Here is a 25,983-nt window from a genome sequence, read left to right as displayed (position 1 = left end):
GCGTTACTGGCTACAGCAGCAGGGCTGTTGGGGGCACAGTCATCTGGGCGCGGGTCGCTGAGCACGGAACAGGACAGGACCCTGGTCTGAGCCAGGACCACCTTCCCAGGCTGAGTGGCCACAGACACGTGGTGGTGGGTGGGCTATGAGGGAGAGCGAGGAGAGCACACGTCTTCCCCAAACCACAGCCCCAGACCCAGGGAGCTCGGGGAGCAGGGGGCTGGCCCAGGGAGAGTGGGGAGGACCACTGGGAGAAGGAAGAGGAAGCGAAGATGGCAGGGCTCTGCTGCTCACCTCTGTGGCCTACGGGTATGAATAATGATGGAAAATAGAAGCCATGCTCCCTGAAGCATCATGTGTCCACTCATCCAGGGGTCGAGGGCTTCCTGTGCTCTACCCACTGGGCAAGGCAGCTGTGGTGTAAAAGAGTAAGACCTGGGTTCTGGGCTTCCCTGGTGGTCCAAGTAGTTGGGAATCCACCGTGCAGCGCGATCCCTGGTCCAGGAATGAAGATCTCACGTGCCGCAGACAAACTAAACCTGTGCGCCGCAACTCCTGAAGCCCACGCCCTAGAGGCCAAGCTCCACAAGAGAAGCCACTGCAACGAGAGGCCCACACACCGCAACTCGAGAGGAGCCCCCTCTCACTGCTACTAGAAGAAGCCCGCACGGAGCAACAAGACCCAGTGCAGCCAAAGAACTGGGTTCAAGTCCCTTACAAAGTCAGAACTTTATAAACAGGAACAAAGCCACCAGTCCATGCAGGTTAAGTAACGAATTCCTGGCGCTGAGCGCTGACCTGCTGGCAGGAACCAGCACTCCGCAGCTCTTCCTGTGTGCACCTGTTCGCCGCTGCCTGGCCTCGCCGACCCCTGCCTTCCTGGGGCGTGGTCACAAGACTTCCCAGACTGACGCCGTCCCCAGCTCATGGGTGCCCTACAAAAAGCTCGCCATCCTCGGCAGCAGGAGCAGCTCAGCCTTGACCTCCATCCCACCCTGCCCAGCCCTGTCCTCAGCTGGAGGCACAGAACACCAAGGGTGACCAGAAGCAACTAGTTCTCAGATGAGGATGAAGCGCAGAAGCTACCGGCTCCTACATCCGGAGGCCAGAGGCCGTCTCCCCGGTCAGTCTCGGCGGAGGGCTGTCAGGGATGGCTCTCCTCCCTGGTGGAGGGAAGCCACACCCCTGATGGCCCTGTTCTCCCAGGAAGGCCCCGGGGCCCCCCTTCTCTCTGATCCAGGCGCAGTCTCCTCCTGCCCATCTGCTGCCTATCGCCCCTGAATGTCTGCCTTGCCAAGGCCTTATCTGACGTCAAGATGCCATAAGCACTTCAAGTCACCAGTGCAGACCCAGGTCAGTGAGTCAAGGGGCCTGGATCCAAGACCACCCAAAGCAGGCTTCACCTCGCATGTCTGAGGATAAAGCTGATCTCTGCTTCTGCCACCTTCCCACCTCAAGTTCTCACACTCGGCCATGGAAAGTCTCAGTGGCTGCTCTGGGTGACCACAGCTAATGCTGTGCTGTCTTCAGAGCTTACGTGCAGAAAGAAGAAGGAAGCAGTCAAGTGAGATCCTGTGGGACAGGGATGGGGCGGGGGTACAGAGTAACCTGCCTGAAATCATGCAAGGGACCTGGAGGAAACCCAGATCTCCTGACTCCCAGCTGCTTCTCAGGGCAGGTGATTAGGCCCTGCCCATGTTTTCTCCTAAGCTTTTCCCTGTCCAGTTTCCTCAACTGTGGCCTCAGCCAGCTGCCCGAGGCCCTGGAGCTTCCCTGAGGGTGGAAGTCCCCAGGGCCTGAGCCCCACCAGCTCCTACCCCAGCCTCTTGTAGACTGGCCCTGACAGAGTGCGGACAGAATGGTCTCCAGCCATAGCATCTACCTGGGAGAGGGGGCTACAGGGCACCAGAGTGCGAGGCGAGGGTATTGCTCTGGGCCCAGGAGACCTGGCTTCTGCTTGAGGAGCAGCCTTGAGCAAGTGACACTCCTGGGGTCCTGGGTGTGCTGTCCACGGAGCCTGGGAGTCGAGACGGGCCTCAGGGACACCTGAGTCATAGCTGATGTCTGCCAGGGACACACGGCCCTATTGCTCTGCCCGCTGCACTCCTGCACATGCACCCTGGGGGTCAACTAACCGAACACAGAGACGTGCTGAGATACCAGACACAGCCCCCAGCAGCTGCTCACCCCGAGACCCCAGGCCCGGAAGCTACAGGACAGGATGTGTTCACCACTCCAACTCCATCCTCAGGGCACTTGGTTAAATTAACAGACGTGAAGACAGCTCTCAAACGCCACTATGAAGGGGATGGGAGAGGCCAGTGCCACACGGGGGCACACGGAGCTGGACGCTAAGTGACTCCAACTGCTGGCCCTCTGGGTAATTCTGGGGGAGCAAGAGAGCACAAGCGCTGGGAAGGGGCCCAAAGGGAACCTGGCTCTGGTCTCAAGACTCAAGGGCTCTGCCAAGACAAGGAAGCAGCAGCCCCTGGGATAACGAGGAGCTAAGTTCTTAAGTGACCACAGAACTGAGTTAGCACAGGAGGCAGGATCCACACTTGTCTAAGAATATTCCTTCCAAAGGAGTAAGCTCCGGGAGTTGGTGATGGACAGGGAGGCCTGGCGTGCTGCAGTCCATGGCGTCGCAGAGTCGGACAGGACTGAGCAACTGAACTGAACTGAACGCATTCCTTCCAAAGCCTTAGCTCCACACCCCTCCAATGACCCAGGTGAGGAAACTCTCCCTCTCGGGCCCTGCTACACACGGGGGCACAGAAACGGCCCCGCCCCAGAGCCGTCAGCTCCCCAAGCGCTGGCTGGAGAGATGGCGAGGCGGGGAGGCAGCCTGACAGCAGGGCAGGGAGAGGCAAAGGCAGGGACGTCAGAGGGGATGAGGAGCCACGGCAGAAGCCTGGGCGGAAACCCAAGGACACAGCCTGGCTTCCGGGGTGAACAGTGAGGCTGATCCAGGGGTACAGCAAGAAGAGGGGCTTAAGGGTCTGGGAACCTGGCTGGGAAGCTTCACAGAAGCCAGTACAGAAGGAGACCCTGGCCAAGTTCGTGCCTTGAGCACTCACAGGGGCTGGTCCTGCTCACCTGCCATCTCTCCCCTACATGTGGCACCAGCTGGCACCTCAGGAAAACATGGGCAGAGGGGAGAAATAAACCGACGGGAGGCGCACGAGGCTGCCCCAGCACTGCCCTGGAGAGGCACAGGCCTGCCTCTCAGCCTCTGTTTCCAGCCCAGCCTGAGCTGCTGCTGACTCCTTCCCGTTTTCCCCTTGTCTAAACTCCCAGCCTCGATCAGTTGCCACGTGCCATGGTGGATCAGCACTCCACCATGCTGTCCAGTGGGCATCTTGACTCCCCGGTGCCCTGCCTGGCAAAGCCATAACCACAGGATCCTGCCCCCTATACCCAGAACTCAGAGATCGTGGGGGCCCCCCAGAGAGTGGCTTTTGAGGCCCCTCAACATCAGGCCCAGCCCCCCTTGCTGCCCTCTCTGGGTCCTGCCCGTTTCTGCCCTCAAGCCAGCCTCACCACAGACAGTGGGGGCCTCTCCCTAGAGTCTTTCCAGCTCTTGCAGCCTCTACAAAACCCCCAGGATGGCACGGGGAATGTAGGGGTTCAAAGTCAGATAGCTCTGGGCGAGTGTCCCGGCTCTGCCACTTCCTGGCAGTGTCTCCACCCTCTGGGCCCAGGGCCCTGTTTGCGATTTGATGCGCACCCGCCTCAGGGCTGGGCGCCAGCTCGGTGCCCGGCAGGCAGTGAACCCTGGGTGAGCGAGGCATCTCCTCCGTGCCCAGTACTTAGCACTCGTCGCTGTTACCAGTGCTGTGTGCGCGCGTTCTCCCAGCTAGACTCAAATTCGTTATGATGCCTACAGCATCTGCTTAGCTGATTTCAAAGCCATTCCTTGTAGGAAACGCAGAAAATCTATTTCACTCTCAAAAAGGAAACAAAGCCATAATCCCCCTGAGATAACGAACAGTAGAATACATTTTTGGCTTATTCCCTGCACTTCGATATGCTTTCTATTTTGAAAATTAAGATCATGTTGCACACGGATTTTTGTGTCTCAGCTTCTTCACTCAGCACTCCAAGGTGAATGTTCCTGCACGTCAGAGTCCTGAGAACCTTTCTAAATGTCCACCCGACCCCGCAGGAGGAGCGCCACCACTGACTCCATGACACTCCAGTGAGGGGACGTGAGGCCGAGTTCCAGATACCGGACCTGCACCAGCCCGCTTGAGCTGCACACTCGCCAACCACCGATTACCTTCTTTCCGTGCTGATTAAACGCATTTCCTCCCTTCTCTGAAAAAGCCCATTTCCTGTGGACAAGATTTGTGGTGAGACAAATGGAACTGGCTACGATGCACGAGCCAGCGCGGTGGGCGGGCTGGCAGACGTGTGAGCCGGACTTCCCGCCCTGGCTCCCGGGTCGGGGTCAGCCCCGTCACCCTGGGGGTGCCTGGCAGCCCCTGCCCCTGCCCACTGCGGGCAAGAAAGTGTGAATCAAGTTCAAACTGCAGCACTCACTTGTCCGGCTCAGGTCTCACATCACAGGAGGAGAAGCCAAGAGAAGCTTGGACAAGACAGGACCCAGGAGGCCGTGACGGAGGTCTTCCATTTGCTCACGGCCTAAGTGCGCTCTGCATGGCCCCCAAAAGTAAGCTTGGGCCCAGGGACAGAAGCCACAAGGAGACAGGTTTGGCTCAATATGAAGAAGGGTCTAAACCAGCCTGAGCGACGTAGAGCATGAAGGGGCTGTGCCTTTGCAAGGGGGAGGGCCCGTCACTGGGAACAGGGCAGAGGTCATCTGGAAGGACCTCGGGCACAGAGGGGACGATAAGACCACGTGGTGTTAAGGTCCCCTCTACCCTGAGAGGGAGCCAGGTGACTCTCACAAATGCCCTAGACTCCTCCCACAACTCAGAGGACCCCATCACAGGGAGATTCCATAGCAGCCCTTGGTCTCAGACGTTCCTACTACATCTAGAGCCTGGCTGGCTTCCTGGGAGCCACTTGTGAATCTTGCAGAAGAGTCTCCAGAGCATTTCACAATGAAGAGAAACATTTACAACCTACTGAAAACCAAATCACACAGGGATAATGCCACCAGCTAACGCAGTTTAAGTTATACCATATGCAACGAGGGAATGTTTCTAAACAAAACACTCCCTTCTTACGTGTTCTCTTCCTCCCTTTTCTGGTTACGAAAACTTAATTAGCCTTGCAGCCCATCTGGCAACTTACATGCAATTACCCAGGATGCTGTGCATGGCCACTCAGGCCACTGAAGGCCTGAGAAGCCATGCGCTAGACTGAGGTGCAATCAGCCTTCCTGCCTGCCAGCCGCCCCTCCGGAACTGAGAGGACAGAGGGGAACGGCTCGCACCCAGGGCAGCAGGAGGAGCCTGGAAGGCCCTGGAAGAACTGAGCTGCGGGCCTCCCTCAATGAGCCCCTCCCCAAAGGGAACAGGTGTGTTCCGACAGAGGCCCCGCATCATGCGTGGATGCCTGGGCCAGGGCCAGACTTCTTCCCCAGGTGCCTGCCCAGCTCCTTTCTGCTCAGAGTACAAGGAGGGGCAGAGAAGCAGTTTTAACGGGGTTTTTATACTCAAGAAATGGGCACCTTAGCCTTTCCAGACCAGTAGGAGGAGGGGTGAGCAGTCAGGAGCTCAGCCTCTCAGATCCCCCAGCACAGGCAGGGGACACCCACGGCCACCCTTCCTCGCCCACCTGATGGCCAGTCTGAGGAAGGGCCGTGCTCAGAGGCGCAAGGCCCCTCACCGGCCGGCACCAAGGGCGCGGTGCACTCACTCACTGGCTGAACACTCACCTCCGTTTTGGGTTTGCTGGCCTTCCCCAAGGAACCTGGTAAGTCAGGGATTAGGTTATAAGAACCATAAATATACTCAGTTCAAGTTAAAAAAAAAAAAAAGCTATTTAAAACCTAGTATTTTTAAAAGCTGAAAAATAACTGGCCTCAAGTTGGCTTGGGAAGGGTGGCTTGCAGCAGCCTTCGCTGTCTGCCCTGGGACACAGACAACCTGGTGGGGTGAGCTGTCCCAGTCAGGGTCCCCCGCGGTGCCTTGGGCCAGCTCCCTGGGTGGCCCACTACTTGGGAGGTGCCCAATGCCACCCCGTCAGTGAGAGCCCCACAGAGACCCACTCTGGACAGTAAAGGGCAGGGGGAGCCCTGGGTCCACTGACCACCACCGTCAATCACAGCGGCCGAGGGGGCTGCGTGGTCAGGGATCTGCTTCAGGGAGCGGAGGCACCTCAGTGTCCACTCGGGACTGCACCCTGGAAATCGTGAGAGGCGGGACAGGCCCACCAGGAAGGAAGGAACCTCAAACCAGCTCCCAACACAGCACGGGCAAGAAGGCGACTTCAAGCATCTAAAAGGCACCACTCCCACTCCCCTTAGCCACCAGTGAGAAACAGGCCGTGTGCGTGGCAGCGAAGCAGGACCCTCAGACCCGGAGTGCCAGGCTCATGTCCTACCCTCCCCAGTTCCCAGAGACGTGAGCGTGAGTAAGACACTCCACTGCTCTGGGTCTGGAAAATGAAGATGGAGATGTGAGTGCACATCTCAGGGCTGCTGGGAGAGTCAGTGAGCACCTCCCCGCACCCAGAGTGCTAACAGGACGCGTCAGCTCTGTCCCCACCACTGCGCTCAACCTAGGGGAGGGCTTCCCGAGGAGATTCAGGCATGGGCACCCCGCCCACAGCTGCTTCTTGGACCTATACAGGGAGCCCTGGGTCTGGACCCAGGGTCCGGGTGGGCCCCTGCTCCACAGAGAGGATACTTGGGTTTTTCTTTCTTTCTGAGCTGTTGTGCTTTGCAAGAAGAGAATGCAAAGTTACACCTCAGTAAAGCAGCCGATCCTTCCCACCCCCACTCAGCCTCCCATCTGGGCCACCCATGAGGCCACCAGCCCACTACCAGGCCTTCGTGCCAGAGACCTTCTGACTTCAGTGACCACAGGCTTGACAGTAAAGTTTTGGGGAACAAAGGGAGCTTCTGGCATCTGGCTGGGATCTGAGACCCGGGATCTGAGAGGGAGACAGGAGTGGACCAAGGGATGTGTCAGGGACACTGCTTCTCCGATGTGAACTTGCAAAGAGTCCTCCCGACAGGGTGTGCCCAGAGCAGTGCTGACAAAGCAGCGCCACCGCCGCGTCCAGCCGCGCGGCCCCTCTTCCTGGGACACAGGTCTACGTACAGTTTCCACCTCCAGCGGGGCCTGGGGTGCGGGAGCGGCCTCCCCCAGGGCTGGGCACTCACCAGGAAGCGGACATCGTCAAAGCCGTTGAGAAGCAGCCTGCTCTCATACTGCTGCAGCCCCACGGCCTCCAGCCACTCCCCGACGCTCTGTTCCAGCGGCCGCGCACCTGACGAGAGAGGAATCGGCAGACGCTTGAAAAGGGAGAAACCATTGAGGCGGTAGCAGCGGCACTCGGAGGAAGACAGATGGCACTGCCACACCATCGTCATTACCACGGAGCAGCCACACTCGGGACCGGAGGCAGGCGAGCGCCGGGCCCGCGGCCCCTCCTCCGCGGGTGGCGCAAGGGCACCGGGCGGCCGCCGCCCACTCCCACGCCCCCCGGGGTCTGGCGGCCCGGGGGGCCGGGGGAGCTGACCCCCTAGGCTCTCCGGGTCGGCGCTCGTCCGCCTGCACGCAGGAATTTCACAAAGTCCGTCCCCACGGGCCCCAGAAGGGGCGGGGGACGAGGGACCAGTCCCACGACCTTGCAGCCCAGGCCAGTCAGGGGCGAGCGCGCCTCTTCATGCAGCGGAGGGACACAGGCACAGCGAGGGCTCCGCGCCCGGCCCGGCCCCGGGGCGGCCAGCGCATGCAGCCCAAGCAGCAGGACCCCGGCCCGCGGAGAAAGGAGACTTTTACTTGTCTTCCCCCAGCAGTCCCGGAACAAGCAAACCATGGCCACCAGGCTTTCGTGCGCAGAGGCTCAGGGCGGCGCGGGCCGGGCGGGCACATGGGCGAGGGCTGGGGGCCGGGACCCCACTACACTCCGGCCGCCGGGGAGCGGGCCGTCTCCCGGGGCAGGTCGCTGTCCGCGGGGCTGCCTTCCCGGGCGGGGCTGGGCGGCGGGGGTTGGGCGTTCATCTTCCTCTTCCGACGGTGGCTGTTCCCGTGACTAGCCTGCTCGGGTGGAAAGCAGGCGGGCAGATCCAGTTCTCAGCTAAAGAAGACAAAACCCAGCTCAACAGAACAGAGAAAGGCAGCGGTCCTCTGTCATCTGAGTGGCGCGAGCCTATTTCCCGGTCGGTGCTGCTCTGTCTCTGGCCGAGTGATAAAGGCAGCAGCTGTCTTCCCAGCGTCTCCGGGGCTTGCCTCCCTCCTCTGAGGATGAATATGAAAGGGAGGACCTCATTTGCTCTGCTCCTCGGTAGGACTGGGAGCCTGCCAGTGCAGGGGGGAAAAAAGTTCAGCCCTTCCTGGAAGACCTTGGATGCTCTGAGCTGATCACCTTAACCCCATCTACTTCTCCGGTTCTCGTGGGCAAGAAGAGATGAAAGAAGGAAAAAGGAGAACCAACTACAAAAACATCACCTCCGGAGAAGTCTTGACGCGGTGAAAGTCATTCTGGTGTTCCCAGCACCTTCTGCCCTGTGGGCAGGCCAAGTGGCTTGGTTTAGATAGGAGACCCTGGTGACCCACTGTCCCAGGCTCCCCCTCCTCTGTCCTCTGCAGAACAGATGGTGGTCAGGGCCCTGGCAGCCGGCCTCCCGATGCACGGTAGCAGCTCTGCGAGATGCTGAGTCTGGGGGCGGCCTGGGCCCCCCTGCCCCGGAGCGGGGCCGTCTGCTCCAGGAACCTCGGCAGCGGGCTTCTGAGTGCCTGTGAAATCAAGTGTCCCCCGGCCGCTGATTCATTCCTGCTCGTAATCCCCTGGCCAGGCAGCCGTAGTCCCGCCTGCTGCTGGTGGCTGTGCGCGCGTCCAGAACCGCAGCAGAATGCTTTGTCTAAAGGCTCCTGGGCTCCACACTGCCTGCTGTCAGCTCTACAGTCCTTGCTCACTCTCGTTACGTCTGGCCCTCCCCCTCCTCCCCTCCCCTCCCCCACCCTTCCACGCTCAGGAAAATACATCAGGGATCCGACATCTCAGCAGAAGCTGCTGCTGCTGCTGCCACCAAGGGAGAAGGAGACAGCAGCAACCAGCACGGGAGCAAAAGGACGGATTCTCCCAACAGATCCTCCAGGATCAGCTGTTGGCCAATGTGTACATGTACGAAAGCCAGAGACGGCCGAACTTTACCTCCAGCTCCAGGGGCTGCAGACAGCTGATCAGGGAGAACAGAGAAGGAACGTCCTACAGTTTTGGCCGATAGTTTCTAGGACAGCCAGACAGGGGACAGAGGAGTGACACTCTCCTGAGGGCACAGCCTATAGGTGAAGTCACCCCCCGACCCCATCATTTCAGGAATGGCTGTGCCTCTCTGCCAAGAAGATAAGCCACGAGGTATCACAAAAACAGGTGACACAATAAGGACAGGACAACAGAGTTCTCGGGTGAGTGCACCAATCAACTTAGGAAGTGACTTCTCTCCAGGCTGTGAGAACCCAGCAGGGAAGCGCCAGGCCCCCAGCAGGCTGGTGAAAATCAGGGGAGGAGGACACGGCCGGGGACTCTAAGGACAAGTGGAAACTGGGACCAAACCTCCAGTCCAGCTGCGGAGACCAAACCCGGGGACCACACGCCACCCTCTAAACGTGCTGCGAGATACCTGCCCCCAGCAGGCTGGCCCGCTGCTCTCCCGGGACACAGGGCCCCTGGAGCAGCCCACGTTCAACACCTACTCAACCACTGAAACAGCTGATGGCAGCAAAACAAAGTCAAGCGTTTTCTTTCACTGGCTGAACAGCACAGGCCCTTGGTGAAAGCAGCCAGAGTGGGCTGGGCCGGGGAAGGCCTGCCCTCCCTGGATTCCTGACAGCGGGACAAGCTGGCAAACAGGCCCGTCGGGATACAGGTCACCAGCTCTAGTGCCAGACACTCAGGGGCCCACAGCCCAAAATAAGAGTTAGACTCAAGCACCATCTTGGGGTCTCGGCTTTCAGGACACGATCCCCTGCAAAACCAGTCACAGCAGGCAACGCCCTGCTTAGCTAAGGGCTGCCTGCCTGCGAGTCTGCTCTTCCTCCTGGGACGGTGACCCCTGAGCCCAGGTCTCCTCTCCTAGATCCAGAAACCAAGGATGGTTTGGAATCTGACACTGATCATTCAAAATGAAGAAGAAATCTGGTTAGGGCTTAGCTGAAGGCTGGTGCTCTCTGAGGTCCTGGGGAAAGTCCCCTCTGACACATCAGACAGAGGTTACGGGCAGACCAGAGCCCCACTCCACCCTTCACAGTCTGGCCACCCCACAGACACTGCAGGCTGGGACTCTGCAGTGCGGGTGGACGCACCCTCTGCTCAGGTGGCCACCTTTGTGTACTCACCCTCAACTTTCCTAAGCTGGGGTCTGGAGGATGCTACTCAGTGCTACTAAAAACACTGTGTGCTGGGAGCCAGAAACCTAGGTGGGTAGCCGGACCATCTCTCGCCATTCACGTGGGTTCATGGGGCGTGAGATTTGGAGGGTGGGGCACACAGGGCAAGGAAAGGGCTCACTGTCACCAAGTCTAAGAAGAAGGACTCTTCCAAACGAGTGTTTTCCAGAAGGGCTGTCGCGTCTCCCGATTAACCAAAGCCAAGAGGTAACGGCCTGCTTCTGCGCCAACCTCTCGAGCATACACAACTGATGTAAGCTCCTCAGACGCAGAGAGGCACAGGGAAGCGGAGACCAGCCTCAACTGAACTGACTGCAGCCAACCCATCCCCGCTGCCCCTAGAGAACAGTTTTGAAAATGGCCACAGTCTGTCTCGGTCCTAAACATTATCCCCAATAAACACTTGCTCCTGGCAAAGCCTGCAAACCACAATTAAGCTCCCTGGACTGTATCTATTAAAGTGCCATGAAACAGAGCCACAAACTCTTAGCCAGAAGAGCCACATGTGCAGACCTCTCGCATAATCCATGACTGGTAAAGATGGACCCAACCCAATCGGGCCTTCTCTGCTAGAGTCCAGGGAAACAGGGCTGCTGAACAGAAGGTGGCTCGAGGAACCCAGTGGGTTTCTCAGTATGAGGAAGTAATTGTTTCATGGACAGAAACAAGCACCGCTTCACCTCAAGTATTTGTATGTATTACTTAACTTTAACAAGTGAAAAGAGGTAAGTATGATTATCCAAATGTTGTCGATAGGAAACCGTGGGCTCACAGGGAGTGAGCACCTTGCCCTGGACACACGCACATGTAGAATCAGGCTTTGAGACAGGGCCGAGGCTCCCCACAAGGCCCGTGGCCTCAGCAGCAGCTTCCTCGCTGAGGTTCATGCTTGCCCCGTCGTCCACCGGACTTCCTGCCAGGGCCAGGGGCTCATGCGGGAACGGCCCATTCCACTCTGGGCTCACAGGGCAGTCTTGGAAACAGCCTCCCGACTGAACAAGGAAGCCGCCCCTTAAGTGCAGAGGGAGCCTTCCCTGATGACGGGAAGAGGCCAGCTCCTCAGCTTCTGTCCGCCCAGGTGCCCTGGTGGCAAAAGTGCCTTCAGAGGCTTAAGGGGAGGGTGTGAGAGGTGCTCTGAGAGGCACCGTAAGAATGTCACCTCATGAGCAAGCTGCGTAACCATAGTTCTATCGCCAAGGAAAACAGTTCAGGTAGGGCCTCCCTAGTGCCTTTGTTTCAAACAAAGGCAGGTAGAGCTCACCTGCAGGGCTTTGAAATGAAAAGAATAACCCAAGTAACAGTGCTCTGAAGTGAACATGGTGAATAAATGGAAAAATGGAGAAACAGACACGAGGAGGGAACAGCAAATCTAGCCCTTCCAGGCGATCAGGTGAAGAGCCCACGCCAGGGCACTGCCACCGTCATGGGTCAGGAGGGCCCAAGCCACGTTCCCGGGGAGACGCAGAGCTGCCCGGGAGGCTGGGGCCAACTCAAGGAGCAGCCCCCGTGAGCCAACCAGAGAAAGCCCACGTTCAGGAAAATAACAGTGACAGTCGTTCCCTTTTTAAAACGGAGCTTCCTCACAGACAGCCTAAGATGCCTCTGTCCACTTTCCTCTCCTCTATGCCAAAGGAGTCATGGCTCCTAAAATCACAGCTGGGTGGGCGGTGTAGACGCGAGCGTGACGTGGTCTGGGCTGACCTCTCTCACCCCTAAACGTCTGTCCTCTGGGTCAGAGAAATGTCTGAGCCAGAAGGGAGCAAGAGGGCTGTGTCCAGCGGGGGAAATGGCTGTGTGGTACGGTACCTGAGATCCTCTGCTGTTCCTGAGAAAAGTCGATCCCTTCTCCAATAGAGCTCATGATCTTCTCAATCTGAGACAGAAGAGAAAGGAACAAGACAGGCTGTGAGGCTCACGTCAGACACTGCCAGCTCACCAGCAGCGCGTGCAGGGACAGGCCTCCAGGACTTTTCCAGATGACGCCAAGGTCCAGCACTGACCTGCGAGGTTTCAGAGCTCACACAGGTCAAGAAAGGCTCTTCTCTGGCCCCTGCCCCCGAGGGTCTAAAGACGTGCTCTGAAGGGAGTGAGTGGGTAACAATCGGGGCTCAGCTGCTGGAAACGCCCAAATGCCTCCCTTCCGAGGCAATTTATACATCACTTCCCCCACCCTCCAGCTTTTCCAGACCCAGTGGAGACCGCGTGGAGGGTGCGAGAGCAGGCCAGGGCAGGCGCCCTCCACTGCTCCTGCTAGAATCTAAATTTCATGAGGACAGAGGCTGCGCCAGCTCTGTTCCGGGCTGTACCCACCGCACCTGGAGCAGGGCCTGGCAATTTGTAAGCACCTCATAGATAATTGCTACTGCGTGACCACCAGCTCTGAGGTGTGGGGACATTTTCTAGAGCTCAGACCAGCAGAGCCCTGGAATGGGCATGTAACCCTAAACGGAGGAGCTTTTGCTCCCTGGAGGTGGGCAGTCCTGCACACAGCTCCACACTGGGGGGAGAAGAGGGCAGACGCTTGTCCTTCCCCTGGATCACAGCACACAGAGCTGGTCTCTGAGTAGCCAGATGTCTCCAGCATCGCCCCTCCCCGCCATGTGGACCACCTGTCCCAGCCATCTGGCTTTGGTCACCCGGAGCTAGATCCAAGCCCCCTGCTCCGGGAAACCTGGCCAGGGGCAGGACCAGGCGGGGGCAGGAGGAGGAGCCCCACCCACCCCCACCCCCCCCCGCCCCCGCCCCCAGCGTAGTGTGATAATGAGCTCATTCACTGCTCTTTTTCTAAAGAAAGGAAAAAAAGACCTCCTGTACCAGGACGTGGATGCTTTTTCCTCTAAGTGCAAGTAAGGAGCCTTAGGTCTGACAGTCAGAAAAATAACAACTCTCCAGCCAGCGTCCAGCTGGCACACAAAGGCAGTACATTTGAGCCTGGCTGAACAACATGGGATAAACACCTCCTCTACCCGGCAGCCAGGGCACAGGAAGGTCTTCTCCTCCACCACAGAAATGCCTGCTGGCTCAGGCAGGCATGCAGTCCCCTGACTGTTTGTTAATGCACACATTAACTCCAGCCCCCAGCTCTGCAAAAGCAGAGGAAACACTTCTCACCGGGGCGGCAAACCTCATTGACTGGGCAGCCCAGAGGCTGGCATGGGAAGCAGGTCTGCTGCGCCCCTCCAAGAGAAGGCCCCTCCCACTCAGCCCTCCCCAGAGCACCCCTTTCTCTGGCCCTGCCCATTTCAAGTGCATTTGGCTTAAGACCTGGCTCTCGGTAGATGCTCAATAAAAAGTTAGCTTGCTCCCCACTCCCCTTCTGTTGTCCACAGCGCTCTGATCTAGTAAAGTTTTAAAACATATTTTTACTTATTTTTGTACAGGTAATACTTTGCATGATTCAAAATTCAAAAGATGCAAAAGGTTATTCAGTGAAAGGCCTCTTTCTGACCGCTGTCTCCGAGCTGCCTATAGTTCTTCTCCCTGGAGGCAACCAGCATACCCTGCTTCTCAAGCATCTCTTAGGTCTATTCGCAAGTAAGCAATTATGTGGATGTACTCCACACCACCCCCCAACTCCGACAGAGCTGTTCCAAGTGCGCTTCTCTGGATCTCGGTTTTTCCACTTAATAATAATAATTCCACATTTTGGAATTCTTGCCACAGTTCACAAAGAACACTTTTTTTGTTTTTTAAACGGAGGCGATATAGTCAGCCAGTGTTCACCTGTCTTTGAAGAGGGGGCATGCGTGTGGCATTCTCGATCGTCTCTCTTTCTCAACAGTACTACAATGGACACTGCTCCACATACACCTTTGAACCCAAGTACGTCTGTAAAGTAGTTCCTAGGTATTTCCTGAGACTTCTTCCAGACACAGAATCTGGAGTTAGCAGCAGGGAGCTCACAGGTCATACAATCCCGGCTCCCACACCACTTTAGTCTAACGGGACTGAAGACATCCCAGGGAGGGGGCCCTGGCTAACTCTCCCAGTCAGTTTGCCCCATTTGCAGAAAGCACCAAGTTATAGAACATTTGTCTTTCTACATATTTAAACTTTTTCCCTGATGTCACCTGCTCTTCCATAGAAAACGCTTCGGGATATGTGGAGACAGCTCTTGCCTTCCAGATAAACCGCTCTCCAATTCCCAGGCTACAAGGCCTGACCTGGTGTTTAATGACACACCGGTCATTACAGGGCAGAAGCCTCACACCTGAGCAAAGAGCAGGCACTCAACAGAGATCTGCTGAGGTGGCTTCTGTTTCCTTTTCTGCATTTATAGGAGAAAAGTAGGCTGCTAAAGTGAGGAAACTTCCTTACAAGTAAGTGCATTTACTTGTTGGCTGTTGGGTCCTTATCTCTGGAATGGGCCTACCAGCCGGGATCCCTGAGGGGGTGAGTGTGGGAGGACCACCACAGCAAACACCAGGAGGGATGGAATCCAGAGTGTTCTATCTGCCCTTCTACCCACCAGGCCCGGCTCATGGTGAGAGGGGCAACTGACTGATGAAAAAAGCCCAGTGTCCACTTAGTTAATGCCAACAATGAAAAGCTATTTTCCCAAGGCCACACAGTCAGGGTGGGAAAAGCTCAAGTGGAAGGTGACTCCAAAGTGTCTTTTGAAATAAAGTCAAGTCACCTACATTATATATTTCATGATTATCATATAATCAATCACCTAACACCAAAGCCCCGACTGGCCTGTAGAGTCAGTGTCTCCTGGTTGCCCAGTTCATGCCATTCTGCCAAAGTCCCTTTTGAAGTCAGGAAGAGCAGAGCTGGACACCTCTCTGCTCGGCTTCCTCCTGCAGGCCCCAGGGGTTGCCCTCAGGCAACCTGTAAGTGGCCAGGAAGAGTCCGGCCTTCCCAGCTGCTGGGTGCTTCGGTCCGCAGCAGGTGCACAGGGCGCTCTCAGGGCCATGCCATCCAACCTAGAAAGTGCGCTTTGTTTTCTGTGAACTGTGGCGGCTGAGGCCAGCTGCGAAGATTCTAGTTTACAGAGGATCTGAGAGTTCTCCCAACAACTTGCAGCCCAGGAGCCCTTCCAGCCTTGGTGGGAGCGCAGGGCGAGGAGGGAAGTGGCCATGACGTCCGTGCGGGCAGAGACTGGCACAGCTCTGCCCAGGCCCTCATCCTGGGCTGTGGAGGCTGGAGGAGCCGGATCTCATCACCTCCCCCTGCCACAGCCCCAGGGCCCCAGGACCAGCAAAGGGGGAATGTGGTCATTTCTGGACAAAGAGGAGCAGCCACAGAAGACAGATACTGCTCTGATCCTCACACTTGGGGGTAGTTTAACTATTTAGGCTTGAGTTAAGAAACAATCTGATTAGGCTGTTTTCCCAGAAACATTCTGCACCTCGGGGGAATGTCGGGGGAAGAGGCTGGCAGAACAGAACGGAACAGTTCAACATTCTCTGGTTTTTTTATTGCTTAAGATCCGTGACGTTTTTGGAGAGAGGTGGGAAATGGCCACACTTTAATAGTGCACTTCATGTCAACTCTATAAAGAGCTTGTATTTGTGTTTAGTAAAGCCTGAAAGTTATCACCATAATGGACTCATCTATTCTATAAAATGCTTGCAAATATTCCATTTTCAGCAAGTATTCAGGCTTTCTTTTTTTTCCTCCTACCTGGGCTGTATAAAAATATGTTCTCTGTATGGCTGAAAACAACCAAAACCACACACTAGGGACCCTGCTGCCAAGGCCCTCTCTCATCTGCTGGTTCAGAACACAGGACCCTGGTGCCCAAAGGCTGGCAACAGGAAGAGACACTCTATATACAGACAGGTTCACTCTCCCGTCACCATCACCTGGCTGCCGGGAGCAACTCAGATTACGTCAGGCTTTTCCATGGACACTGGGAGTGAGGGGAGGGAGAAGACAAAGCCTTGGGGAAAAGTACTTCCTGGGCTTTGCTGGGTCTTCTGTGCCCCAGAGGTGAGTTGGGTACAGGCAGTCCAAGGAGGACCACAGCCTCGGGACAGCGAGGCTCCCTCCTAGGAGGTGGCACAAGTGAGAAGCAAGGGCGATGTGCCTGGGCTCCAAGTGCAAAAACGTCGGGGGACCAGGAATCAGTCCGGTCATAAGATGAGCCTCACCGAGAGCAGGAAGGCAAAGGGGTCACCTTGCTTCTACCTTTTGCGGCAAACAGGAACATAACGGGAGGTGTTTCTGGAACTGAATTTGGCTCCTCATGTCAGACATGTCCCCCCAACCCCCACCCCCGTCTGTTGCCCAGTGAGCTGTCAGCTCCCGAGGACCCTCTCACGAGTGACAGCTCCTCGGGGCCCTCCCATGAGATGGAAAACACAGTCCCGCTGGGCCTGTACCACCAGGACTGGGGACGCCGTCTCTCCCTTTTGCTGCCCCGGAGACCGACTCCTTTATTGGCCTGGAGACACCCCACGCTTGCACTGTAACTTCCCCACTAGCTCTTTTACGGTGTGTCCCGGGGACCCGAGAGGCCCAGTAAAGGTGAGGACCCTGGCTCAAGCTGTTTCTTCTAGAGGCCGCACGGCGCCTGCCCAGAGCTGGTACGTGAAGGTGACAAACGAGTTACCACTTGTTAAATGCCCGGGCCAGCCTCGTCGCCTCACCAACACGGTAGGAGGGGAAGGGCACGTGACACCTCTGGACCTCAGTCTGGATTCTCTAACTCCCCTCCGCATTTTTATCTTTTTCCCACCTCCCTGGGTCTCTGGCACAGGGACCTCACACCCCACGACTACCAGCCGGCCCCTTCCCTCAACAGTCCTGCTCAGCCTAGCTCACTGCCAAGCGGACTTGCCACCCCATTTCTCAGGTGAGAACGCTGCAGCTCTGCCGGCGCCTACCCCATCCCCCACTGATGGCACCACTCTGAGGGACCGATGCTGCTCTGTGTGTGAGGAACCAGGGCCAGACGCCCTCCTCAGGCCAGACGGCCCTGCTCAGACAGCGCCCCCCATTCCCAGGCGCACAGGCGGAGTCCTCGCCTCCCTGGAGGCCCAAGCCCCTGCCACCAAGTGACCGACGATGCCAGACTGGCTGTTCCGCGGTGCGAGGTTCCCTGATGCCGCCGCCACCGCCTCCCAGCCCAGAGAGCACAGAAGAATTCATCGCCATCTCTTTGTTTTCCGCCCTCAGCAGCAGATAGGACTCCTCCGCCTAGAGCAGGCTTTGATTCCCCTCATTTGATAAAAGGTCACCGGCCAGGGTCTGAGTTATTTTTTCCCCTCTCCCCCCAGACTGAATCACACCAGGCCTTGGAAAGACAAAGATGGATTGAAGTAAATTATTTGTCCTGATTTTCTAACCTTGCCAACTGTGTTTAGTGGAGGGAGACAGGACTGGAGGGGGAGGGGAGCAGTGGCCAGCAGGGGATGAATACGTATCTGCAGCGGTGGGTGGGTGGGGGGGGTTGTCCCTCCCCAGGCAGCTCCACGAACAATGAGTCACTTCTTCTCCACGGAGCACAGCTAGTCTCCAGCTCATGGTGGGGGACTTTAGACCTTTGACATATTTATAGTATTCCCATCTGAATCCCTTTTACATTGTCACCTTCCTTCTCAATCTCACTTTTCCTATGAGGCTGAGAGACCACAGAGCTGTTACATTTCTGAAGTCCCTGTCCTTTGGTCTGGGACGCAGGCTCAGATGAAAGCCTGTGTGTGTCTGCCCCAGGCTACACTTCCTGACCCCCGTCTAAGTCTCCAACTCCCTTTCCCCTCCTCATTTTTATCCTTTACACACCTCTTGGGAGGCTGATACCCACCGTGCTCCCCAAAGTATCGTGCACCCCACAACTACCAGCTGGCCCTTTCCTTGACCAACGCCCATGCCCCAGACTGGCCACTTGGCGGAAAGTAAAGGAGACTTGCCAAGTGACCTTCTCGTGCTAGGACAGCCTCCTCTACAAGGACTCTTTTACCTAAAAGCCCCAAGAAACTGCTGAAAGAAGAGAAAAGGTGGGAGACCTAGATTCCAATTAACTTTATTATTGCTACCACAGAACTCTGGGTTATGCGCCAAGTATGGGCTTTAATAAGTGGGACAAGACTCTAAAAGATTAATGAGGATTATGTATTTGGGTTCCTGTCCAATTTATGCAATCTACTTTCTATCAGGAGTAGGCTGGTTTGGGGGAGGAGGAAGCCGCTCAGAGAGGTGCAGTTCTCTCAAACACTGGGAAATCTGTCTCTTGGTCCTTCTTTGGTTTTTCTTTTACCATCAGCAACCTTCCCTTGTTGGTCCTGCTCTTCCAGAGCTTGAATTCCACTGCAGTGCGCTGCACTGTGTGTCTGGCTACGGATTAAAGTGGCCCAAAGCAAACACCCCAGGCGCCCACTCAGGATTGATTTCCTCAGTACTGTGGCCAGGGAGAGAAAGGGGTTCTTCTATATCCATCAGCTCCTCAGACTCTGCAGGGGAACACTTGCTGTGTAATATCAAAGGAGACGAATGTGGAATTTTGAGCACCAAATTATATACACTGAAGAAGTAAAAAAAAGAAAAAATTACATATACTTAACACAAATACACTACCAACATCCATCAGATGCCCTGAGGCTTCCTACAGTCTGCCACTCCCAGTCATCTCTGTGAAACAGAAGTTGGATGAAGCTGATAGAGTCCCCCAAATTCATTTTAAATCACTAGGTAAAATCTTTCAGATAAGCCTTATACAAAAGAACACACATTGCACTGATTCCATTTATATAATGTTCCAGAAAAGGCAGACAAACATCCAACATTAGGAAGAACAGTTGCTGGTGGGGTAGGAAAGGGTAAAGATTGACTGGGCAGGGACATGAGGGAACTTCCTGGGGTGATGGTAATATCCCATATCTTGATAGAATTTGGGTCATACAAATATATGTATTTATCAAAACTCAGAGAAAGGTGGACTCATGGTTTAAGTCTTTCATTTGCATTAACCTCCCCTCAAATTGATAAACAAATACCAAACTCTAGATAATGACATACCTGTTAAAATGTTTAGTGATGACATGTACTGATGTCTGCAAGTTATTTTGAAATGCATCACAATGTAACATCTATTTTTCAGTGGTCTGAGGGCTTAACAGATATGAGATAAAGCAAGAACAGCAAAATCTAATTGCAATCTAGGCTGTAGGTGGTGAATATACAGGCATTCACTCACTGTTCAAAAGTCTCTTTCAAGTTTTTTGTATGTTAGAAATTTTTCAGAATAAAATACTGGGATAAAGATCTCTTTCAGGATCAAATCTTTTAGAGAATAATAAATGGTAAGACCAACGCTGGTCTGAGTTTCCTCATTTGTAATGAGCTCTGCTCAACATGCTAATGAGCAGAAACATGCCCAACAGGCAAAGGAAACAAAGAGAAAGGAATGTGGGAACTCCGACTGACTTCACCATTATTCTGAGTCACAAAGCTTCAGGGTTAAGGGCTGTCAGCCCTGCTCCTCCGCAGTGTGGCGTTCTCTCTTCTGGAACTCAGGCTAACCCCAGACTTGCCGGACTGAAAACTCAATTATCAGTGTTCCCAGGGATGAACAGGCCCTGGGAAACTGGTTCTTATTAATCAGACTCAAAAGACACTGATCCCTCCTTTGGTGGGCTGCTTTAGCACGATAAGCAGCACGTTAGGATACTTGGCTAGTATCCTCTACTGGCCGAAATCAATCAAATGGGATCAAAGCCATCCTCAGAATACTGCACAGGCAAGAAGTGTGGACCATGCCAAGAGCTTGTTCAGTGACCCCCTTCCTACTTCAGGAGGTCATCCTGAAAATCAGGACAGGTGCTCACAGCAAGCAAGGTACCCTTCTTGGAAAGCACTTAGATCAATGCTGTTAACACTCCAGCTTTCCAGGGTGGACAGGTTCCAGGCTTAGGTTCCTGCAGGGGGGTGCTGTGCCCTCCGCGTTACCAGCTGGGGCGGGGGTCTGGGCAGGGGGACTACAAGCCATCCCATTTAATGCTTTTAAATTATTTTAATATATGTGTGTTTTTGGCTGCACTGGGTCTTTGTTACCAGCTGGGGCGGGGGTCTGGGCAGGGGGACTACAAGCCATCCCATTTAATGCTTTTAAATTATTTTAATATATGTGTGTTTTTGGCTGCACTGGGTCTTTGTCGCTGTCCATGGGCGTCCTCTAGTTGCAGCACGTGGGGGCTGCTCTCCAGCTACAGCACACAGGCTGTTCACTGCGGCGGCTTCTCTCGTCTCGGAGCACCAGCTTTAGGCATGTGCGCCTCAGTAGTTACAGCGCACAGGCTTAGTTGCCCTGTGGCATGCGGAATCTTCCTGGACCAGGACAGGGATTGAAGCGGTGTCCCCTGTCTTGTAAGGCACAGTCTTCACCACTGGCCCACCAGGGAAGTCCCCTCCCATTTTAATGATGAGGAAACCAAACATCAGAAAAGTTAAAATAACTTTTAGCTTAAAGAACATGATCACAGAGCTAGAAATATGTGGCCAGTGCCTGATTATCTTTCTAATTCAACTTATTTAGGGCCTAACTTCTACTCTAGGAAAACTCAAGAGTACAATTTTAAATACGTGGGACTGAGGACACTGGAACAAGAAACCTGAGTTCAAAATCCACTTAAGGGACTTCCCTGGTCCAGTGGTTAAGATTCTGTGCCCCCGCTGCAAAGAGTATGGGTTCAATCCCTGGTCAGGGATCTAGGATCCCCTATGCTGCCCAGTGAAGCCCCCCAAAAAATCCACTTATTTAGTTGTGGAATCTTGGATAAGTCATTTAACATTTCTTTCAATTTCTCTTTCTATAAAATGTGAACAAAAAAATTCGTCATTCAGGCAATCACCGTTACAGGCAAATTACTTGACTTCTCATCCTTACCCTTGTGGCTCAGCTGGCAAAGAATCCGCCTGTAAGGCGGGAGACCTGGGTTCGATCTCTGTGTTGGAAAGATCCCCTGGAAAAGGCAACGGCTACCCACTCCAGTATTCTGGCCTGGAGAATTCTGTGGACTGTTCAGTCCATGGGGCTGCAAAGAGTCAGACACGACTGAGTGACTTTCACTTTCACTTTCTTTCACTTTCTCATTCTTAAGCCTCAGTTTTCACAAAGGCAAGATGGAGACCTCAACATGAGGCTGCTGTCAAGATCTGAGACAGCACATGAGGAGTCTTAGAGAAGTGTTTGGTTCCCAAACAGAGCTGCAATGCGGAGTTAACTTACTGAGACACGAGTCTGAGCAAGCTCTGCACCGCCTGAAAGACGTGGGCTTCCCTGGATGACATCACCCTGGGAGGAAAGACAAGGTCCTCTCGGCTGCAAGCACAGAGGGAGAGACCTGCTCCTTCTCCAGAGGCAGTGTTTGTCTACCCCGGCTCCGGGGAGACTCGGGGCCTGCCATGTCCTGGGGCCCCGGCAGGAGGTACTAAAGTGCCTTCTTAAATTAAGTCCTTGGAAAAATAGGGTTGAGCCTAAGAGCCATTTAGCTTTCGCTCTGTAACCCACTTGAGCAGATGTCAGCCTCCCTCACGCAGAGAAACATCTGCAGTCCTTGTGAAACCACAGAGGCTGGTGGAGTGTCCATGCGGGCCCTTCCTCACCCGCTTCAGCTTACAGAGCTTAGATGGTGTGTGCACATGTGAGTCACAGTCATCTGGTTCCAGAGGAAACAGAATTCCACCTAAAAACAAGTTAATCAAAACCCAGATTCCTTTGTTTAAAAAAAAAAACGACTGACCAGCGGGAAAGGGGTTCTTTCTTCTGGCAGAAACTGTTGGAACATGCTGTGTGAACAATAGCTCACATCCTGGACACTCAGCTGGAGGCTGCTTCTCCATTCAGGACAAAATGTTTCATGTGAGGGAGGTGACGCCTTTCTACCAGCAAGAGACAGAGGACCAGGGACAGTACTCAGCAGAGGAGAGCGAGGAGAGGGAGAAGAGGGAGAAGGCCTAGAGGCACCAACCCCTCACCTCAGAGAAATATGGGGAAACAGGTGGACGAGGGAAAATCACATGGTCACCTGTGATGAGGTGACACCTACCCTGCAAGTCTGTTAATGATTTTGCTTAACTATGGTTTTTCCAGTAGTCATGTATGGATATGAGAGCTGGATCATAAAGAAGACTGAGTGCTGAAGAATTCATACTTTCAAACTGTGGTGCTAGACAAGACTCTTGAGAGTCCCCTGGACTGCAAGGAGATCAAACCAGTCAATCCTAAAGGAAATCAACGTTGAATACGAACTGGAAAGACTGATACTGAAGCGGAAGCTCCAATACTCTGGCCACCTGACGCGAAGAGCCGACTCACTGGATAAGACCCTGATGCTGGGAAAGATTGAGAGCAGGAGGAGAAGGGGGCAACTGAGGATGAGAGGGTTGGATAACATCACCGACAAAATGGACATGAATTTGAGCAAACTCTGGGAGACAGTGGAGGACAGAGGAGCCTGGTTTGCTGCAGTCCATGGGGTCGCCAAGACTCAGACACGACTTAGCGACTGAACACACACACAACTGAGCAACAAATTAGCCTCTCGTTAATCGACCAATGCTGCCCACACCCACAGGGGCAGGAGCCTCTCAGGCACACCCGGAGTCTTCTGCTTCCACTGGCTGAGGGTTCTGCTCACTAAGAACCAGCTGGGATCATTTCCAAAAATGTTTAAAATGGTTATATGTGTGGACAGAAATAGGCAATTAAATTAAATGCTACAGAAATGAAACAAGTGCAAAAAGCTGTTTCAGTGATGACCAGGTAGATGTTTCCAAGAGACTAATTTTTTTAAATGTGTTCTTGAATTGTGTTGTTGGAGAAATAAACTGTAAAAATTTCTAAAAGGATTCTGTGTACTCAGAGGGCTTCACAAGTGGCTAAATGCTTGCCTCACTTTTGAGAAACTCAGTCTAAAAGTCTGAATCAATCCTCTATTGTAGATGTGATCCATGTAATAAAGAGGACAGAGAATTCCAAATTAGCAGGTCCACACAGAAAGAAAAAGCCCCAGCTTCACAAAGACTAGCCTACATATCTATGCGTTGGGGTTAAATTACAGCGTTTGTACTCTTTTTAAGATGACTTCCTTCTTTAACAGAGTTCTGTGATTAACCAAACAACCCTCGTCCTGATTGGCCACACAGCCACCGTCCTGGGTGGAGCTGGCAGCACTGTCTGATAGACTCTAGCCTCTGCTATCAATACCCTGAGCTCTGCACATAGGAATTCTCAGACCACTGTCATCAAGTAAGCCTAGACTCCCACACAGAACCCTTCTCTGGCTGCTTCCTCCAAAAGGCTAGGAAACAGTTCCAGGTGACTGGAGCATACTTCCAGCCTTTCCTTTTTCCGCACTGAGGTTCCTGTTTGAGCAGCGCCTTACCCACCGCCGTGGTCCAGGGCCAAGCAGCCTGGGCTGTATGACTGCTTCTGGTTACAGAGCCAAGTCCTGGCTTCTTACATACTACCAACTCAGAGCCCACCTCACACAAGTCAAGCTTCCAGCTTCTACTCATGGCATCAGGCACGTGATGAATGGGAACAGCCCTAGGCCCACCTGGATCTCCAGCCAGGAGCACAGGGACAGCAGGGCACTTTAACTGAGACGGGTCCCCTTATGTCCACCTGCTCCCCTTCCCTTCCCCCGGCAAACCACAGGACATGGAGGCAAAGCAACTAGAGTCCTCTAAGTCTCAGAGACGTGTTCTAAACTTGAAGGGCATCCAAGGTCATCCTAAGCAAAAAAACTGAGCTAGGAACTAGTCTGTGCTCTGCCCCAACCCCAATCCCAAAAGGCAGTGCAAAAAAAATCAGGAAAATATCATCCTTATATCTCCTAAATATAATCAGGGAAGATAAGACACATGGAAACCCTCCGTGGGAGTGACAGGTACATGGAGGATAACTCTCGTACGGGTGGGAAGCAGCGCTCAGCGGTGCAGACAACGGTGAGCCTGAGGTGCCTGACCCTGGCTGGGGCTGACGTGGGGCCCACCTCTCAGCCCACTGTTCTCACCAACCCGCGTCCTGCTCAAGATCCCCACTGCGGGGCCCGGCCTCTGCCCCCGCTGCTGCCCCTGAATCTTCACCCTACTACTCCCTTCAGGTCCAGCTCGAGTCGCCTGGGCTCTTCCTGCCGTGCGGGCTAATAGAGCAAAGCATTCCGAATCAGAACAAGGCTTTATCCTTGGTCTGTGACTTTGGCAAAACACACGAACCTACCTTAGTCTTGTCTGTAAATGGAGAAACACCTGCTTCGAGGTTCTAGATGGGGACCGGACGTGATAACAGAGGGTGCGTGCCCGGCACACAGTGGGCATCTGAGAGCTTTGGTGCTCTGCCAGCACCCTTTGGGGACTGAACGCATCCGAGGTTTCTGTCTTCAGATCCTCGCGGCAGAGGTAGCCTGGCCATCCTAACGCAAACGTGTCCATGTAAATATGGTCCAAGGAGGTTCCTCGTCCTTTGACATAAGCCTACCACACCTCTTCCGCTTCTCTTGTATTTCCCATGGGTGCTCCTAGCAAGTACTGAGCGCTGGCCGGGCTGAGTCAATACCCCGTGGAAAACACACAAGGAGTTTTAAAGTGGTTGCACCTTAACAGGTTCTTAGGAATTTGTTCAGGACATACATCTTTCTTCCATCTGAGACTTTTCCTGAAGAGGAAATGAGAGGGGGAAAGTGACGACTTTCCTCACAGCTATGCGGCATCTTGCCTCCTGATCCCTCCACTGCATCCTCACTGCATCACTGCAGGTTCCTGCCGACTTCCTCTTGCATCTCAGCCCCGTGCTGACCTCAACCACAAGGAAATGTGACTGATCCTCTTAAAAAAAAACCCAAAACTGAAATACTTCTTAAATTCCAGACAGTATATTTTATAACACTGTAATTTCAACACTAATAATAAATGACCCATCCACAACCTCCCCACCTGGCTCAGGAAACAGAATACAGCCAATACAACACCGCCCTTCCCGGGTCCCGGCCGCCCTTCCCTGCCCCTGAGGCCACTAGCCTCCTGCAGTGAGTGCGGTCATCTTCCTGCTTTTCCTTTCTGTTGGGCGTCCATGTCTGTACTCCTAAGGAACATGGGTTCCTGTCGCTCTTTCCTGACCATGTGGACAGGAGCACAACTTGAAGTCCCCAAAGGAACACTTCAGGTTCTGGGACCAGAGCTCAGGCACAGGGCTTCCTCTGGCTGGTGAGGAAATGGGGGGCCATGGAAAGGCCCAGCATGTGAAGACACACCAACACGCCCCTGCTTCTCATCAGGCTGGCAGGGTGAGGTCACGTACCTTCTGGGACTCCTGGGAAAACCCACTCCCTACATGGGCAGCAGCATGAAACGACTGTGGATTAAATGCCATGTTCAAGTACACAATCACATGGGCCAACCAGAAAGAACACAGCCTTTCCCAAGCAGTCTCAGTGGAGACCGCCCGCCCTGGGAAAGCCCTGGGGACCTGTACTCTTGGGCCTGTTGGCAAGGGAGTCTGGTGCGT

General features: G+C 54.5%; 1 protein-coding gene across 8 annotated transcripts in view; it reads right to left on the bottom strand.

Annotated features, from left to right (window-relative positions):
• The window catches only part of ANKS1A (ankyrin repeat and sterile alpha motif domain containing 1A), a 169,768-nt gene that overhangs the window by 16,149 nt on the left and 127,636 nt on the right, over nucleotides 1-25,983 (bottom strand). For all 8 annotated transcript variants that reach the window (XM_027524962.1, XM_027524956.1, XM_027524957.1 and 5 more), the window contains 2 exons: nucleotides 12,336-12,402; nucleotides 7,298-7,404 (listed from right to left, as the gene is read on the bottom strand). In XM_027524962.1, coding sequence (XP_027380763.1) covers nucleotides 7,298-7,404; nucleotides 12,336-12,402 — 174 coding nt within the window. The remainder of the gene's footprint in view (nucleotides 1-7,297; nucleotides 7,405-12,335; nucleotides 12,403-25,983) is intronic.

This window comes from Bos indicus x Bos taurus, chromosome 23 (genome assembly GCF_003369695.1).
Source record: "Bos indicus x Bos taurus breed Angus x Brahman F1 hybrid chromosome 23, Bos_hybrid_MaternalHap_v2.0, whole genome shotgun sequence".
Taxonomy (NCBI): Eukaryota; Metazoa; Chordata; class Mammalia; order Artiodactyla; family Bovidae; genus Bos; species Bos indicus x Bos taurus.
Note: the sequence above shows the minus strand (reverse complement) of the source record. Positions and strands in the feature narration are given on the sequence as shown.